Raw genomic sequence first — 19,295 nt, forward strand, 5'->3', positions numbered from 1 at the left:
AACCTTTCCAGATGCCATGTCGGCAGACTTTCACGCCTCTGACTGCCACGAGACCTTGAGCCCAGGAAGCGCAGCGGGTTACAGTGAAAGTAAGTTTTCCTCCACAGTTTCTCCGCACATCAAATAACTGTCATGATTTAGGGGAGGCCTGACACCGTTTATGTGTAATCCTGTTTGCTTCCCATTTTCTGTGCAAAGCATTAACATGCACACTTTGCGCAGGGAAACCTGACAGAGCTCTCTCAGGCTGCACAATTGAGACTCCGAGCGACACTGCCGTGTTGCAAGGTTAGGAAGGCGCTTTGCTCTTTTGTTGCGCTATGTTGGCAACTGACTCTCCCTGCAATAACCTTTCCAGATGCCATGTCGACAGACTTTCACGCCTCTGACTGCCACGAGACCTTGAGCCCAGGAAGCGCAGCGGGTTACAGTGAAAGTAAGTTTTCCTCCACAGTTTCTCCGCACATCAAATAACTGTCATGATTTAGGGGGGGCCTGACACCGTTTATGTGTAATCCTGTTTGCTTCCCATCTTCTGTGCAAAACATTAACACGCACACTTTGCGCACGGAAACCTGACAGAGCTCTCTCAGGCTGCACAATTGAGACTCCGAGCGACACTGCCGTGTTGCAAGGTTAGGAGGGCGCTGTGCTCTTTTGTTGAGCTATGTTGGCAACTGACTCTCCCTGCAATAACCTTTCCAGATGCCATGTCGACAGACTTTCACGCCTCTGACTGCCACGAGACCTTGAGCCCAGGAAGCGCAGCGGGTTACAGTGAAAGTAAGTTTTCCTCCACAGTTTCTCCGCACATCAAATAACTGTCATGATTTAGGGGGGGCCTGACACCGTTTATGTGTAATCCTGTTTGCTTCCCATCTTCTGTGCAAAGCATTAACATGCACACTTTGCGCAGGGAACCCTGACAAAGCTCTCTCAGGCTGCACAATTGAGACTCCGAGCGACACTGCCGTGTTGCAAGGTTAGGAAGGCGCTTTGCTTTTTTGTTAAGCTATGTTGGCAACTGACTCTCCCTGCAATAACCTTTCCAGATGCCATGTCGACAGACTTTCAGCCCTCTGACTGCCACGAGACCTTGAGCCCAGGAAGCGCAGCGGGTTACAGTGAAAGTAAGTTTTCCTCCACAGTTTCTCCGCACATCAAATAACTGTCATGATTTAGGGGGGGCCTGACACCGTTTATGTGTAATCCTGTTTGCTTCCCATATTCTGTGCAAAGCATTAACATGCACACTTTGCGCAGGGAAACCTGACAGAGCTCTCTCAGGCTGCACAATTGAGACTCCGAGCGACACTGCCGTGTTGCAAGGTTAGGAGGGCGCTGTGCTCTTTTGTTGAGCTATGTTGGCAACTGACTCGCCTTGCAATAACCTTTCCAGATGCCATGTCGACAGACTTTCACGCCTCTGACTGCAACGAGACCTTGAGCCCAGGAAGCGCAGCGGGTTACAGTGAAAGTAAGTTTTCCTCCACAGTTTCTCCGCACATCAAATAACTGTCATGATTTAGGGGGGGCCTGACACCGTTTATGTGTAATCCTGTTTGCTTCCCATATTCTGTGCAAAGCATTAACATGCACACTTTGCGCAGGGAACCCTGACAAAGCTCTCTCAGGCTGCACAATTGAGACTCCGAGCGACACTGCCGTGTTGCAAGGTTAGGAAGGCGCTTTGCTCTTTTGTTGAGCTATGTTGGCAACCGACTCTCCCTGCAATAACCTTTCCAGATGCCATGTCGACAGACTTTCACGCCTCTGACTGCCACGAGACCTTGAGCCCAGGAAGCGCAGCGGGTTACAGTGAAAGTAAGTTTTCCTCCACAGTTTCTCCGCACATCAAATAACTGTCATGATTTAGGGGGGGCCTTACACCGTTTATGTGTAATCCTGTTTGCTTCCCATATTCTGTGCAAAGCATTAACATGCACACTTTGCGCAGGGAACCCTGACAAAGCTCTCTCAGGCTGCACAATTGAGACTCCGAGCGACACTGCCGTGTTGCAAGGTTAGGAAGGCGCTTTGCCCTTTTGTTGAGCTATGTTGGCAACTGACTCTCCCTGCAATAACCTTTCCAGATGCCATGTCGACAGACTTTCACACCTCTGACTGCCACGAGACCTTGAGCCCAGGAAGCGCAGCGGGTTACAGTGAAAGTAAGTTTTCCTCCACAGCTTCTCCGCACATCAAATAACTGTCATGATTTAGGGGGGGCCTGACACCGTTTATGTGTAATCCTGTTTGCTTCCCATCTTCTGTGCAAAGCATTAACATGCACACTTTGCGCAGGGAAACCTGACAGAGCTCTCTCAGGCTGCACAATTGAGACTCCGAGCGACACTGCCGTGTTGCAAGGTTAGGAAGGCGCTTTGCTCTTTTGTTCAGCTATGTTGGCAACTGACTCTCCCTGCAATAACCTTTCCAGATGCCATGTCGGCAGACTTTCACGCCTCTGACTGCCACGAGACCTTGAGCCCAGGAAGCGCAGCGGGTTACAGTGAAAGTAAGTTTTCCTCCACAGTTTCTCCGCACATCAAATAACTGTCATGATTTAGGGGGGGCCTGACACCGTTTATGTGTAATCCTGTTTGCTTCCCATCTTCTGTGCAAAGCATTAACATGCACACTTTGCGCAGGGAAACCTGACAGAGCTCTCTCAGGCTGCACAATTGAGACTCCGAGCGACACTGCCGTGTTGCAAGGTTAGGAAGGCGCTTTGCTCTTTTGTTGAGCTATGTTGGCAACTGACTCTCCCTGCAATAACCTTTCCAGATGCCATGTCGGCAGACTTTCACGCCTCTGACTGCCACGAGACCTTGAGCCCAGGAAGCGCAGCGGGTTACAGTGAAAGTAAGTTTTCCTCCACAGTTTCTCCGCACATCAAATAACTGTCATGATTTAGGGGGGGCCTTACACCGTTTATGTGTAATCCTGTTTGCTTCCCATCTTCTGTGCAAAGCATTAACATGCACACTTTGCGCAGGGAAACCTGACAGAGCTCTCTCAGGCTGCACAATTGAGACTCCGAGCGACACTGCCGTGTTGCAAGGTTAGGAAGGCGCTTTGCCCTTTTGTTGAGCTATGTTGGCAACTGACTCTCCCTGCAATAACCTTTCCAGATGCCATGTCGACAGACTTTCACACCTCTGACTGCCACGAGACCTTGAGCCCAGGAAGCGCAGCGGGTTACAGTGAAAGTAAGTTTTCCTCCACAGCTTCTCCGCACATCAAATAACTGTCATGATTTAGGGGGGGCCTGACACCGTTTATGTGTAATCCTGTTTGCTTCCCATCTTCTGTGCAAAGCATTAACATGCACACTTTGCGCAGGGAAACCTGACAAAGCTCTCTCAGGCTGCACAATTGAGACTCCGAGCGACACTGCCGTGTTGCAAGGTTAGGAAGGCGCTTTGCTCTTTTGTTGAGCTATGTTGGCAACTGACTCTCCCTGCAATAACCTTTCCAGATGCCATGTCGGCAGACTTTCACGCCTCTGACTGCCACGAGACCTTGAGCCCAGGAAGCGCAGCGGGTTACAGTGAAAGTAAGTTTTCCTCCACAGTTTCTCCGCACATCAAATAACTGTCATGATTTAGGGGGGGCCTGACACCGTTTATGTGTAATCCTGTTTGCTTCCCATCTTCTGTGCAAAGCATTAACATGCACACTTTGCGCAGGGAAACCTGACAGAGCTCTCTCAGGCTGCACAATTGAGACTCCGAGCGACACTGCCGTGTTGCAAGGTTAGGAAGGCGCTTTGCTCTTTTGTTGAGCTATGTTGGAAACTGACTCTCCCTGCAATAACCTTTCCAGATGCCATGTCGACAGACTTTCACGCCTCTGACTGCCACGAGACCTTGAGCCCAGGAAGCGCAGCGGGTTACAGTGAAAGTAAGTTTTCCTCCACAGTTTCTCCGCACATCAAATAACTGTCATGATTTAGGGGGGGCCTGACACCGTTTATGTGTAATCCTGTTTGCTTCCCATCTTCTGTGCAAAGCATTAACATGCACACTTTGCGCAGGGAACACTGACAAAGCTCTCTCAGGCTGCACAATTGAGACTCCGAGCGACACTGCCGTGTTGCAAGGTTAGGAAGGCGCTTTGCTCTTTTGTTGAGCTATGTTGGCAACTGACTCTCCCTGCAATAACCTTTCCAGATGCCATGTCGGCAGACTTTCACGCCTCTGACTGCCACGAGACCTTGAGCCCAGGAAGCGCAGCGGGTTACAGTGAAAGTAAGTTTTCCTCCACAGTTTCTCCGCACATCAAATAACTGTCATGATTTAGGGGGGGCCTGACACCGTTTATGTGTAATCCTGTTTGCTTCCCATCTTCTGTGCAAAGCATTAACATGCACACTTTGCGCAGGGAACCCTGACAAATCTCTCTCAGGCTGCACAATTGAGACTCCGAGCGACACTGCCGTGTTGCAAGGTTAGGAAGGCGCTTTGCTCTTTTGTTGAGCTTTGTTGGCAACTGACTCTCCCTGCAATAACCTTTCCAGATGCCATGTCGGCAGACTTTCACGCCTCTGACTGCCACGAGACCTTGAGCCCAGGAAGCGCAGCGGGTTACAGTGAAAGTAAGTTTTCCTCCACAGTTTCTCCGCACATCAAATAACTGTCATGATTTAGGGGGGGCCTGACACCGTTTATGTGTAATCCTGTTTGCTTCCCATCTTCTGTGCAAAGCATTAACATGCACACTTTGCGCAGGGAAACCTGACAGAGCTCTCTCAGGCTGCACAATTGAGACTCCGAGCGACACTGCCGTGTTGCAAGGTTAGGAGGGCGCTGTGCTCTTTTGTTGAGCTATGTTGGCAACTGACTTTCCCTGCAATAACCTTTCCAGATGCCATGTCGGCAGACTTTCACGCCTCTGACTGCCACGAGACCTTGAGCCCAGGAAGCGCAGCGGGTTACAGTGAAAGTAAGTTTTCCTCCACAGTTTCTCCGCACATCAAATAACTGTCATGATTTAGGGGGGGCCTGACACCGTTTATGTGTAATCCTGTTTGCTTCCCATTTTCTGTGCAAAGCATTAACATGCACACTTTGCGCAGGGAAACCTGACAGAGCTCTCTCAGGCTGCACAATTGAGACTCCGAGCGACACTGCCGTGTTGCAAGGTTAGGAAGGCGCTTTGCTCTTTTGTTGAGCTATGTTGGCAACTGACTCTCCCTGCAATAACCTTTCCAGATGCCATGTCGACAGACTTTCACGCCTCTGACTGCCACGAGACCTTGAGCCCAGGAAGCGCAGCGGGTTACAGTGAAAGTAAGTTTTCCTCCACAGTTTCTCCGCACATCAAATAACTGTCATGATTTAGGGGGGGCCTGACACCGTTTATGTGTAATCCTGTTTGCTTCCCATCTTCTGTGCAAAACATTAACACGCACACTTTTCGCACGGAAACCTGACAGAGCTCTCTCAGGCTGCACAATTGAGACTCCGAGCGACACTGCCGTGTTGCAAGGTTAGGAGGGCGCTGTGCTCTTTTGTTGAGCTATGTTGGCAACTGACTCTCCCTGCAATAACCTTTCCAGATGCTATGTCGACAGACTTTCACGCCTCTGACTGCCACGAGACCTTGAGCCCAGGAAGCGCAGCGGGTTACAGTGAAAGTAAGTTTTCCTCCACAGTTTCTCCGCACATCAAATAACTGTCATGATTTAGGGGGGGCCTGACACCGTTTATGTGTAATCCTGTTTGCTTCCCATCTTCTGTGCAAAGCATTAACATGCACACTTTGCGCAGGGAAACCTGACAGAGCTCTCTCAGGCTGCACAATTGAGACTCCGAGCGACACTGCCGTGTTGCAAGGTTAGGAGGGCGCTGTGCTCTTTTGTTGAGCTATGTTGGCAACTGACTCTCCCTGCAATAACCTTTCCAGATGCCATGTCGACAGACTTTCACGCCTCTGACTGCCACGAGACCTTGAGCCCAGGAAGCGCAGCGGGTTACAGTGAAAGTAAGTTTTCCTCCACAGTTTCTCCGCACATCAAATAACTGTCATGATTTAGGGGGGGGGGGGGGGGGGGGCCTGACACCGTTTATGTGTAATCCTGTTTGCTTCCCATCTTCTGTGCAAAGCATTAACATGCACACTTTGCGCAGGGAAACCTGACAGAGCTCTCTCAGGCTGCACAATTGAGACTCCGAGCGACACTGCCGTGTTGCAAGGTTAGGAGGGCGCTGTGCTCTTTTGTTGAGCTATGTTGGCAACTGACTCGCCTTGCAATAACCTTTCCAGATGCCATGTCGACAGACTTTCACGCCTCTGACTGCCACGAGACCTTGAGCCCAGGAAGCGCAGCGGGTTACAGTGAAAGTAAGTTTTCCTCCACAGTTTCTCCGCACATCAAATAACTGTCATGATTTAGGGGGGGCCTGACACCGTTTATGTGTAATCCTGTTTGCTTCCCATCTTCTGTGCAAAGCATTAACATGCACACTTTGCGCAGGGAACCCTGACAAAGCTCTCTCAGGCTGCACAATTGAGACTCCGAGCGACACTGCCGTGTTGCAAGGTTAGGAAGGCGCTTTGCTCTTTTGTTGAGCTATGTTGGCAACCGACTCTCCCTGCAATAACCTTTCCAGATGCCATGTCGACAGACTTTCACGCCTCTGACTGCCACGAGACCTTGAGCCCAGGAAGCGCAGCGGGTTACAGTGAAAGTAAGTTTTCCTCCACAGTTTCTCCGCACATCAAATAACTGTCATGATTTAGGGGGGGCCTGACACCGTTTATGTGTAATCCTGTTTGCTTCCCATCTTCTGTGCAAAGCATTAACATGCACACTTTGCGCAGGGAAACCTGACAGAGCTCTCTCAGGCTGCACAATTGAGACTCCGAGCGACACTGCCGTGTTGCAAGGTTAGGAAGGCGCTTTGCTCTTTTGTTGAGCTATGTGGGCAACTGACTCTCCCTGCAATAACCTTTCCAGATGCCATGTCGACAGACTTTCACGCCTCTGACTGCCACGAGACCTTGAGCCCAGGAAGCGCAGCGGGTTACAGTGAAAGTAAGTTTTCCTCCACAGTTTCTCCGCACATCAAATAACTGTCATGATTTAGGGGGGGCCTGACACCGTTTATGTGTAATCCTGTTTGCTTCCCATCTTCTGTGCAAAGCATTAACATGCACACTTTGCGCAGGGAAACCTGACAGAGCTCTCTCAGGCTGCACAATTGAGACTCCGAGCGACACTGCCGTGTTGCAAGGTTAGGAAGGCGCTTTGCTCTTTTGTTGAGCTATGTTGGCAACTGACTCTCCCTGCAATAACCTTTCCAGATGCCATGTCGACAGACTTTCACGCCTCTGACTGCCACGAGACCTTGAGCCCAGGAAGCGCAGCGGGTTACAGTGAAAGTAAGTTTTCCTCCACAGTTTCTCCGCACATCAAATAACTGTCATGATTTAGGGGGGGCCTGACACCGTTTATGTGTAATCCTGTTTGCTTCCCATCTTCTGTGCAAAGCATTAACATGCACACTTTGCGCGGGGAAACCTGACAGAGCTCTCTCAGGCTGCACAATTGAGACTCCGAGCGACACTGCCGTGTTGCAAGGTTAGGAAGGCGCTTTGCTCTTTTGTTGAGCTATGTTGGCAACTGACTCTCCCTGCAATAACCTTTCCAGATGCCATGTCGACAGACTTTCACGCCTCTGACTGCCACGAGACCTTGAGCCCAGGAAGCGCAGCGGGTTACAGTGAAAGTAAGTTTTCCTCCACAGTTTCTCCGCACATCAAATAACTGTCATGATTTAGGGGGGGCCTGACACCGTTTATGTGTAATCCTGTTTGCTTCCCATCTTCTGTGCAAAGCATTAACATGCACACTTTGCGCAGGGAAACCTGACAGAGCTCTCTCAGGCTGCACAATTGAGACTCCGAGCGACACTGCCGTGTTGCAAGGTTAGGAGGGCGCTGTGCTCTTTTGTTGAGCTATGTTGGCAACTGACTCTCCCTGCAATAACCTTTCCAGATGCCATGTCGACAGACTTTCACGCCTCTGACTGCCACGAGACCTTGAGCCCAGGAAGCGCAGCGGGTTACAGTGAAAGTAAGTTTTCCTCCACAGTTTCTCCGCACATCAAATAACTGTCATGATTTAGGGGGGGGGGGGGGGGGCCTGACACCGTTTATGTGTAATCCTGTTTGCTTCCCATCTTCTGTGCAAAGCATTAACATGCACACTTTGCGCAGGGAAACCTGACAGAGCTCTCTCAGGCTGCACAATTGAGACTCCGAGCGACACTGCCGTGTTGCAAGGTTAGGAGGGCGCTGTGCTCTTTTGTTGAGCTATGTTGGCAACTGACTCGCCTTGCAATAACCTTTCCAGATGCCATGTCGACAGACTTTCACGCCTCTGACTGCCACGAGACCTTGAGCCCAGGAAGCGCAGCGGGTTACAGTGAAAGTAAGTTTTCCTCCACAGTTTCTCCGCACATCAAATAACTGTCATGATTTAGGGGGGGCCTGACACCGTTTATGTGTAATCCTGTTTGCTTCCCATCTTCTGTGCAAAGCATTAACATGCACACTTTGCGCAGGGAACCCTGACAAAGCTCTCTCAGGCTGCACAATTGAGACTCCGAGCGACACTGCCGTGTTGCAAGGTTAGGAAGGCGCTTTGCTCTTTTGTTGAGCTATGTTGGCAACCGACTCTCCCTGCAATAACCTTTCCAGATGCCATGTCGACAGACTTTCACGCCTCTGACTGCCACGAGACCTTGAGCCCAGGAAGCGCAGCGGGTTACAGTGAAAGTAAGTTTTCCTCCACAGTTTCTCCGCACATCAAATAACTGTCATGATTTAGGGGGGGCCTGACACCGTTTATGTGTAATCCTGTTTGCTTCCCATCTTCTGTGCAAAGCATTAACATGCACACTTTGCGCAGGGAAACCTGACAGAGCTCTCTCAGGCTGCACAATTGAGACTCCGAGCGACACTGCCGTGTTGCAAGGTTAGGAAGGCGCTTTGCTCTTTTGTTGAGCTATGTGGGCAACTGACTCTCCCTGCAATAACCTTTCCAGATGCCATGTCGACAGACTTTCACGCCTCTGACTGCCACGAGACCTTGAGCACAGGAAGCGCAGCGGGTTACAGTGAAAGTAAGTTTTCCTCCACAGTTTCTCCGCACATCAAATAACTGTCATGATTTAGGGGGGGCCTGACACCGTTTATGTGTAATCCTGTTTGCTTCCCATCTTCTGTGCAAAGCATTAACATGCACACTTTGCGCAGGGAAACCTGACAGAGCTCTCTCAGGCTGCACAATTGAGACTCCGAGCGACACTGCCGTGTTGCAAGGTTAGGAAGGCGCTTTGCTCTTTTGTTGAGCTATGTTGGCAACTGACTCTCCCTGCAATAACCTTTCCAGATGCCATGTCGACAGACTTTCACGCCTCTGACTGCCACGAGACCTTGAGCCCAGGAAGCGCAGCGGGTTACAGTGAAAGTAAGTTTTCCTCCACAGTTTCTCCGCACATCAAATAACTGTCATGATTTAGGGGGGGCCTGACACCGTTTATGTGTAATCCTGTTTGCTTCCCATCTTCTGTGCAAAGCATTAACATGCACACTTTGCGCGGGGAAACCTGACAGAGCTCTCTCAGGCTGCACAATTGAGACTCCGAGCGACACTGCCGTGTTGCAAGGTTAGGAAGGCGCTTTGCTCTTTTGTTGAGCTATGTTGGCAACTGACTCTCCCTGCAATAACCTTTCCAGATGCCATGTCGACAGACTTTCACGCCTCTGACTGCCACGAGACCTTGAGCCCAGGAAGCGCAGCGGGTTACAGTGAAAGTAAGTTTTCCTCCACAGTTTCTCCGCACATCAAATAACTGTCATGATTTAGGGGGGGGCCTGACACCGTTTATGTGTAATCCTGTTTGCTTCCCATCTTCTGTGCAAAGCATTAACATGCACACTTTGCGCAGGGAAACCTGACAGAGCTCTCTCAGGCTGCACAATTGAGACTCCGAGCGACACTGCCGTGTTGCAAGGTTAGGAGGGCGCTGTGCTCTTTTGTTGAGCTATGTTGGCAACTGACTCTCCCTGCAATAACCTTTCCAGATGCCATGTCGACAGACTTTCACGCCTCTGACTGCCACGAGACCTTGAGCCCAGGAAGCGCAGCGGGTTACAGTGAAAGTAAGTTTTCCTCCACAGTTTCTCCGCACATCAAATAACTGTCATGATTTAGGGGGGGCCTGACACCGTTTATGTGTAATCCTGTTTGCTTCCCATCTTCTGTGCAAAGCATTAACATGCACACTTTGCGCAGGGAAACCTGACAGAGCTCTCTCAGGCTGCACAATTGAGACTCCGAGCGACACTGCCGTGTTGCAAGGTTAGGAAGGCGCTTTGCTCTTTTGTTGAGCTATGTTGGCAACTGACTCTCCCTTCAATAACCTTTCCAGATGCCATGTCGACAGACTTTCACGCCTCTGACTGCCACGAGACCTTGAGCCCAGGAAGCGCAGCGGGTTACAGTGAAAGTAAGTCTGCCTCCACAGTTTCTCCGCACATCAAATATCTGTCATGATTTAGGGGGGGCCTGACACTGTTTATGTGTAATCGTGTTTGCTTCCCATCTTCTGTGCAAAGCATTAACACGCACACTTTGCGCAGGGAAACCTGACAGAGCTCTCTCGGGCTGCACAATTGAGACTCCGAGCGACAGTGCCGTGTTGCAAGGTTAGGAGGGCGCTGTGCTCTTTTGTTGAGCTATGTTGGCAACTGACTCTCCCTGCAATAACCTTTCCAGATGCCATGTCGACAGACTTTCACGCCTCTGACTGCCACGAGACCTTGAGCCACGGAAGCGCAGCGGGTTACAGTGAAAGTAAGTTTTCCTCCACAGTTTCTCCGCACATCAAATAACTGTCATGATTTAGGGGGGGCCTGACACCGTTTATGTGTAATCCTATTTGCTTCCCATCTTCTGTGCAAAACATTAACACGCACACTTTGCGCAGGGAACCCTGACAGAGCTCTCTCGGGCTGCACAATTGAGACTCCGAGCGACAGTGCCGTGTTGCAAGGTTAGGAGGGCGCTGTGCTCTTTTGTTGAGCTATGTTGGCAACTGACTCTCCCTGCAATAACCTTTCCAGATGCCATGTCGACAGACTTTCACGCCTCTGACTGCCACGAGACCTTGAGCCACGGAAGCGCAGCGGGTTACAGTGAAAGTAAGTTTTCCTCCACAGTTTCTCCGCACATCAAATAACTGTCATGATTTAGGGGGGGCCTGACACCGTTTATGTGTAATCCTATTTGCTTCCCATCTTCTGTGCAAAACATTAACACGCACACTTTGCGCAGGGAACCCTGACAGAGCTCTCTCGGGCTGCACAATTGAGACTCCGAGCGACAGTGCCGTGTTGCAAGGTTAGGAGGGCGCTGTGCTCTTTTGTTGAGCTGTGTTGGCAACTGCCTCTCCCTGCAATAACCTTTCCAGATGCCATGTCGACAGACTTTCACGCCTCTGACTGCCACGAGACCTTGAGCCCAGGAAGCGCAGCGGGTTACAGTGAAAGTAAGTTTGCCTCCACAGTTTCTGGGCACATCAAATAGCTGTCATGATTTAGGGGGGGCCAACACCGTTTATGTGTAATCCTGTTTGCTTCCCATCTTCTGTGCAACACATTAACACGCACACTTTGTGCAGGAAACCCTGATGGAGCTTTGTCGGGCTGCACAGTTGAGACTTCGAGCAACACTGCCACGTTGGAAGGTTGGAAAGACTTTTGTTTGTGTTCTTACTCTCCCTGCAATAACCTTTCCAGATGCCATGCCAACAGACTATCCCGCCTCTGACTGCCACAAGAGTAATTTTCAGCTAACTCGCACACCTCGATCATTTGACTTATCTGTTTGCGAAATCAAGCTTCTTTCTGACAGACAGAATGATACTACTTAAACTCAGCCAAATGGTTCTAGCCGGCAGCACGGAGACGAATGTGGACAAACTGAAGAGAGTCTTCATTGGAGATTCACGCAGAACCTCTCTGCATTGAGCTTGACTTAAAATCGTGAACGGAGAAATTGAGTATTTTTTGTGGCCTGACAACCTGAGCAGTGTAGACCTATACGCAGGGAGCAAGAGAGAACGTCGCAACTTAAGAGGCTCAGACGCTGGTTTGGGCAAGCCGGCCCAGATGTTCAGAACACGTCATATTGCATAGAAACCAAGGGCAGCATAAACCAAGTCAAGGCTCCAACTTCATTGCAAACGGAAAAATGGAGCCGAACCGTGTGTTCACTGCCAAGGAAATGCAGGCTAGGAAGAAGTGTCGAGCGCAGGAAGAACGTCTTCGGTATGAGGCGAAGCATGGTTTCGAACGTGAGCGCATGCTGGCTCATAAACGGGAAGTGGAACAGGGTGGAGGCAGTGAGACAGCAGCGGAACAGGAGAGCGTCGTTTAGGAGTGCACAAGAGTACTTTAAAAAACATTTCGTGCAGGACGAGTTTGATTTTGTTTGCTGTGTGTGCGATAGACCCTGGGTTTTGTTAGATATAAACACAAATGTTGATGTTTCCAATAGATGTATATATAACGCATCACTAGTGTCGTCTTACACCAGTCTCTGAACGACATCAAAATCACCGTCCAAGCAGCGACAATCGCACATCAAAGAAAGCTTTGCTTTTACACCAAATCCCTCATGGGGTGGGATTCACATTATTTTTTTCATGTTGCGTTTTATTCAAATCATGTATGTTTTTGCAGATCCCATGGTGTCTAGAGATATTGCTGCAAACTGCCTTGAACAACATCACGAAGAAACAATATCTGAACTCCGTCGTAAGCTTGACCTGGCCAACAAAAAATATCTCAAGCTGTCACGAGAGCTTCAGAATCTTAAAGGTATTAAAGTATTGAGTCTCGTATATGATTGCAAAACAAAAGGCAGCCAATAAATGTTACTAAACTTTAGTACAAAAATTCTAATTGTAGCACATGGGAAGAAATAGCAGCAAAGAAACTTAGACAAGAGTAAATGAACAAACACGACAGGAGGGCACTGAACTAACAACTGTTGTTTATTATACGAAAAAGGAAAGGAAGAAAACAGGAAGCATCTTAATCAGTAAAAATAGACACACACACACGCCAACAAGCAGCATATTATGTCACGATAAACCAAACCAGTGGCTACGTAATGCCCGTTATAGTCAATCGCGGGTACTTGAATTCTTTTTCACATAACGCCACTGACGGTTCGCTGACCTGCCAAGTTCCGAGATAAAAAGACTTGGTAATTTCCGTTGTCACTCTGCCTCTATGTCTTTCCAAAACAGTGACTTAACTAAAATTAGGCTGGCACTTGCAGCCCCTGCAGTGTAAAGGTAGCGGCCCCCCAACTGTGGCCCTGTGTGAATACAAATGCTAAGTCTGTCATTTAGGCAGCAGAGTGACAAGAGAAATTTCCGAGGCCTTTTTCATCTCGGAAGTTGGCAGGAGATGCGTCAGCAAACCGTCAGTGGCGTTACCTGAAAAAAACTTTGGGTACCTGCGATTGACTATGACGGGTATTACGTAGCCACTGATTTGGCCTATCGTGACATAACATGCTGCTTGGCTGGCATTTTTGTGTGTGTCTATATATTTTTATCTGATTAAGGTGCTTCTTGTTTTTTTCCTTCCCCCTTTTGCGTAATAAACAACAGTTATTAGTTCAGCGCCATCCTGTCGTGTTTGTTCCTTTACTGCTGTCCAAGTTTCTTTGCTGCTGTTTCTTCCCAAGATGTTCACCTCAAACCAACTAGCGCAACACGTCATATTGTTGTAGAACTTCTTTTTACATCCTTCAGATGACTGTAGAGGGCATCTTGCTGACGACCAGATCCTCTGTATGCAACAAAAAGATATGAGAGGCAACAGATGGTCTGGGGAGACTACCAAACGAGCCTTGCAACTCCGTCTTGCCTGTGGACACAGAGGCTACAACTTCCTTCGAGAAGGATTCCTGCCCTTGCCAGCCGAGCGAACGCTCCAGAAAAGGATAGAAGGAGTCAAGTTTCAGACAGGTATGAACAAAAAAATTTAAATGTATTCAAACACGTTTGGCTTCATTACCAAAAATGCAGACAGGTTTTCTTTTCCTTTTACGCAGGGCTTCTTCGAGAACTTCTTCCGGCAGTGGAGTGCAAAGTTGCAACTATGGGTCCCCAAGAGCGACACTGTGTGCTGCTCATGGATGAGATGCAGCTGACACCTGGCCTGGAGTATGACTGCACAACAAAGACCGTGATTGGGCAAACAACTTTGAAAGGCTGCAAGCTGCCGAGCAATGATGGCATCGTAACCTTTGCAACGCATGGGCTGGTGTTTATGCTGGCCGGTCTATCCACAAGGTGGAAACAAGTCATTGGTTACCATTTCACAGGTAAATGTGTCAATTTACGGTAATGGATAGATTTTTATGTCTCTTTATTACCATAATCATGTCAGTTACCATTAACATAGTCATGAAAGTGTAATTTGTCAATGGGGTACCTAATAACTCTCTTCCATTTCAGGCAGTTCTGTGTCATCGGACGACCTGAAAAAGATTGTCTTTGAGATTATTGTGGAGTGCGAGAAAATTGGTCTTGTGGTAGAGGTAATCGTTTCGGACATGGGCGCCTGCAACCAGGGTTTGTGGAAACAGTGTGGAGTGTCGGCAACTCGGCACAGTGATCCCATTGTCTCCTGCCCCCATCCGTGTGCTGTTGAGGGAGAGAACAGAGACCTCTTGTTTTTTGCCGATGCCCCACATGTGCTGAAAAACGTCCGGGGTCACCTCATACGTGAACAAACAATATTTTTGCCAAGAGACATCGTCGAGAAGCACAGCCTGCCAACAAATGAGGTGTGTGTTTTTTACTATTCTTTCCTTCTTGGGCAAGTTTAAGCGTAGCACCCAAAAGGAATACCCCAAAAGCGCTTCTGGGCTAGTGGTGAATAACACATCTTGCATCATTTTCTAGACAAAATATATATTTGCCTTTTTCGAGGCAAGGTTACTTCTACTGTGCGAATAATTGCGTGACTATAGTGGAGGAAAGATGCATAAGCAATAGAAAATAACTACTGACCGGAAGTTTCAAATTGCAATCAGATAGACCAGTGGTTCTCAACCACTGATGTTTCGCGGATCCCTTGTGGATCGACGGAGGTGATGGAGGATCCCATATGTGGTGAGGGAAGGCAAATATAAGGTCAGTTATGATAATTATTTAATAAATAGATATAGGTAAGGGAGCTAATTATGATAATTATTTATTAAATGAATATAACTAAGCGCTAGTATGAAGTAGACTTCTCTCATTGACACACACGAGAAAACTCATCCAAAAATCGGAATGTTTCTTCTTAATCTAAAAAAGACAACTTTTATTGCCGGGCTTGAGTGATGAGGCAGGGCTTCGCGGGCCCTTAGAATGCCTTCGCAGACCCAAAAGGGTCCGCGGACCCTCATTTCAGAACCACTGAAATAGACGATAGACATCATCATTCAGTTCGTTTGAAAACAAAAAAGAGGGAATGTAACAGTTCATCACTAGAACTAAATCTTTTACAGGTCTCTGTCGCACACATCAAGGAGCTGGCTGCAATTGATGCCCGTCAAGACCTTAAAGTTGCACCGCATCTAAAGGAAAAGTACTTGGAAACCAACCATTTTGAGAAAATGAATGTTGCCAGTGCAGTGGCAGTTTTGAATCGTGCTGCGGCTTCAGCAATCAGGTTGTTTGTACAGATGGGGCAGCTCCCACGTGAGGCCTTGGCAACAGCTTGGTTCTTGGAGATGGTAGACCGCTGGTTTTCATTGATGACATCCAGAAGCTTCGGTGTCGCCATGAGTAATGCAAAGGAAAATGAGCATGAAGATGCAGTGACATTCCTTAGGATGTTCATGAGTATGTTTAGACGGCTGTCCATTCGAGCACCAGGTCAGAATGTTTGTTTCAAACCTGTACAGGCGGGAGTTATTATTTCGACTCAGAGTGCCTTGTTGTTGCAGGAGAAGCTCTTGTCACAGCATGGCTTTAGATTCGTGCTTCTGAGCCGCGTCAGCCAGGATGCTCTTGAGAACTTGTTTTCGTGTGTTCGAAACAAGCATCCAGTTCCTCGACCACTGGAGTTTAAGTTAACACTGCGATTGATTGCTATGTCACAGTTCTTCTCTCCTAGTCGTCATGGTAACTACACGATTGACGATAGCGTTGATCTTACAGACTTTTTACAGTCCTCACCAGTGCCCATACAGGAGGAGGAAGTCTTTGACCCTCACTTCCTGCCAGAAGTAGTATTGAGTGCAAGTGAGCAGGAGTCCATGACTTACCTTGCTGGTTACACCTCACGAGCCATTGTGAGAAAACACAAACTCAGTGAAGAGTGCACTTCATTCTTGAAAGAAGCACCCGCAACATCAAACACTAGCCTGATTAAGCTTAAATCATACACCCCAAACAAAGCCAACTCACTGTTCACACCTGCTCGCAACGTGCTTGAACTTCTGCAGCATGCAGAGAACACATTCAGAGTGAACGAAAAAAAGATCCTGAACATCAGCATTGACAAGTTGACTACTATGGTGCTTGCCACATATCTCGGGAAACCATTGCCAACCTGCCACGGCCTGGCACAAAAGCTTGTACACATGTTCCTTTTGGTGAGGCTCCGCTTTTATCTGCGGAAACTCAACCTGTCTGCGAGCAAGAAGCCAAGCGCAAAATGCGGGAGTCGCAGCGTGGCAATGAGAGTTCTAACAGATAATGTGAAGTGATCCGTGTGAGGTAGCGATGTGTTCATTTGTACGTGGCAAGATCTGATGCACAAGCGTGTACACCCGGTCATCAATATGAATGTGAACACTGAACTGTCGACCGCTCTGTGCTATTGGCGCCATGACGCGGTGGCCCTAAAGGCGTGCCAGTCTTATCGCGCACCTCACCTTGATTAAGCGCTTGGATCAAACACCATTCTCAGATCTCCTCTACTCTCTGCAGAAAGGGGGAGGATGAGCTTCCACACTTTGTGCAGGGGGTAGCACTAGACCTAAGAACAGCATCCGGTCGAAGCACTTATCTTGGCAAACCGCGTAATAAGACTTGCAAGCCACCACGGAGCGGTCCATGGTCCAGAGTACAGCTTCATGTTGATGACGGGTTCATGTATGTTTCATTTGATGAGGTTCCACTTTTAACTAAGATACCACGATTGAAATAGTTTTGTATTGCAGCATTAATTATATGTACTCCTGTTAACTTGAAACATATCAGGGGAAGCCATTGTCACCTGCCATGACCTGATGCACATGCTTCTGCACATGTTTCATTTGGTGAGATTCCACTTCGCGTGCTAAAGGGCAGGCTCGAAATTGTGGGAGTTGTGGTGTTGCAGGGAGAGCTTTGGCATAGAATGTCAGGTGCCCTTTGCAGACTACCAACATGCTTATGTGTGTCATGTCGCCTCCTTGTTGAAATGTTTTTTAGAGCGCAGCTCTTAGGGGCCCGTTCCCGGCTTAAGCGGCGTCGCCGTCGGCGTCGGCGTCGCCGTCGCCGTCGGCGTCGGCGTCGGCGTAACCAAGGTCATCCCAAGGTCACGTGGCCCCCAAGGTCATCCCAAGGTCACGTGACCCCCAAGGTCACGTGACCCCCCCCCCCCCCGAGGTCACGTGACACCCCCAGGTCACGTGACCACCCCCAGGGTCACGTGACCCCCCCCCCGAGGTCACGTGACCTGGGGGTGTCACGTGACTTCGGGGGGGCATCCGCATCGTCATCGTCATCATCACAGATGACGTCATCAGAGTCCGCATCGTCATCGTCACTGATGACTCCCCAAGGTCACGTGACCCCCCCCCAGGTCACTTCACCCCCCAGTGTATCAGCTGGCTCTCAGCTGACAAGAAAGTCAGTCCGACACTGCTGACTTCGTGAACGCAACAACATCCAAGGTTTATTTGGCATCGCTTATATAGCCGAAAACAGGGGGGCGGTACCTGCGGCATGACTCAGTGCTATAGATGACATAGCATAAGCAGAATGATAAGATTGGCATGCGGTACCATATCGGCATGATACATCCCCCTTTGTTTAGTAAGAAAGACATAAAACAACCCAGGTTAACAAACGACAAGGGGAAACAATGCTAAATAATTTGTTCGAAATGCTGCCCGTACTGCAAGCGCTTGGGTGCAACCGTAGCTCGCGTAGATCTTCTCGGCGCTGGTGGAGCCGCGTTTGGTGTTCCTTGAACAGTTCGAGGAGTTGTCTGCGCACGAGGAGTTTCGTTGGCTCTTCCTTGAGCCCCTGGATGAAGTTGTACTTCCGCTCCGGCGTCTTCAAAGTCACTGGCATCGCTGTCAGCTGACGAGTCGCGATTGAATGTTTCCGGTGTTGCCAGAAGATGCTGACGGTTCCGCCGTAGAGTTGTTCCACTTTCCGTCTCCACGTTGTACGATCTGGGCGCCGCTGTACCCGTGACCTTAGCCTTTGAAGACCAGGTCTTACTCCTCACTCGGACGACTTGTCCTTTATAGAGCGGCTGGAGTCGCTGCCCCGCGGTCTCTGGCTGGCGATGCTTCTTGACGGTGGATGCCGGCTTCTTGACGGTGGATGCCGGCTGTAAGCTGAAGTCGGGAAGTCGCGTACGCAGGCGTCTGCCTTGCAGCAGCTCTCCCGGCGCACGGCCGTCCTCTAGAGGGGAAGAACGGTAGCCGAGTAAGCCCAACCAGAAATCTTCACGCGCATCTCCAGTTTTCTTTAGGAGCCTCTTAATAATCTGTACGCCCTTCTCCGCGAGACCGTTGGAACGAGGAAACTCGGGGCTTGAGGTGATGTGCTTAAAATCATATCGGTTGGCAAACGCGGCAAAGTCCCGGCACGAAAACTGGGGTCCATTATCTGTGCAAACCTCCACCGGAATTCCGTATCTTGAAAAGATGGCACACAGTTTGCCGATAACCGTGCTTGCAGACGTGTCGCCGAGCTTTTCAACTTCTGGAAAGTTGGAGTGTGCATCAAACACTGCGAGGTACGCACTTCCGGCGTAATGAAAAAGATCTACACCGACCCTGTACCAGGGATAATCCGGAACTTGACGAAGCAAAAGTGGTTCGCTTGGTTGCTTGTATGCATAAGTTGTACATGCGGCACACTTTCTTACAAGCGACTCAATGTCTGAATTTAGGCCTGGCCAGAAAACTAGACGTCGTGCCCTAGCCTTGCACTTGTTTAAGCCCAGATGGCCTTCGTGAATCCGTCCGAGCATTTCCG

At 49.2% G+C, this 19,295-nt stretch overlaps 1 protein-coding gene and 3 long non-coding RNA genes across 5 annotated transcripts; all 4 read left to right on the top strand.

Moving 5' to 3' along the window:
- The first annotated feature begins 1,417 nt into the window (after positions 1-1,417).
- On the top strand, positions 1,418-11,190 carry LOC121835142. 2 transcript variants are annotated; one of them, XR_006077493.1, is made up of 3 exons: positions 1,418-1,477; positions 11,004-11,069; positions 11,140-11,190. It is a non-coding gene; the product is annotated as an uncharacterized LOC121835142 (long non-coding RNA). The 2 variants fall into 2 exon arrangements; XR_006077492.1 differs by lacking the exon at positions 1,418-1,477 and adding an exon at positions 10,846-10,870.
- A 2-nt stretch (positions 11,191-11,192) lies between these two features.
- On the top strand, positions 11,193-11,568 carry LOC115330032. The gene is made up of 3 exons (XR_003920203.2): positions 11,193-11,217; positions 11,351-11,416; positions 11,487-11,568. It is a non-coding gene; the product is annotated as an uncharacterized LOC115330032 (long non-coding RNA).
- A 149-nt stretch (positions 11,569-11,717) lies between these two features.
- Positions 11,718-14,022, top strand: LOC121835144. The gene is made up of 3 exons (XR_006077495.1): positions 11,718-11,762; positions 12,760-12,897; positions 13,845-14,022. It is a non-coding gene; the product is annotated as an uncharacterized LOC121835144 (long non-coding RNA).
- Positions 14,023-14,183: 161 nt separating this feature from the next.
- LOC121835091 lies at positions 14,184-16,801 on the top strand. The gene is made up of 4 exons (XM_042289028.1): positions 14,184-14,419; positions 14,553-14,884; positions 15,596-15,788; positions 16,251-16,801. Exons 1-4 carry the CDS (start codon positions 14,194-14,196, stop codon positions 16,799-16,801), a joined length of 1,302 nt encoding a protein of 433 aa, XP_042144962.1. The 5' UTR covers positions 14,184-14,193.
- Positions 16,802-19,295: the final 2,494 nt, after the last annotated feature.

Source organism: Ixodes scapularis, unplaced genomic scaffold (assembly GCF_016920785.2).
Source record: "Ixodes scapularis isolate PalLabHiFi unplaced genomic scaffold, ASM1692078v2 PGA_scaffold11__112_contigs__length_91849675, whole genome shotgun sequence".
NCBI lineage: Eukaryota > Metazoa > Arthropoda > Arachnida > Ixodida > Ixodidae > Ixodes > Ixodes scapularis.

Excerpts from the sequence above, each read along its gene's own strand:
- LOC121835091 (XM_042289028.1), top strand. The coding sequence starts at position 14,194 with ATGGGTCCCCAAGAGCGACACTGTGTGCTGCTCATGGATGAGATGCAG. Across the intron at positions 14,420-14,552 it reads CATTGGTTACCATTTCACAG|GCAGTTCTGTGTCATCGGAC; the intron begins GTAAATGTGTCA and ends CTTCCATTTCAG. Across the intron at positions 14,885-15,595 it reads ACAGCCTGCCAACAAATGAG|GTCTCTGTCGCACACATCAA; the intron begins GTGTGTGTTTTT and ends AATCTTTTACAG.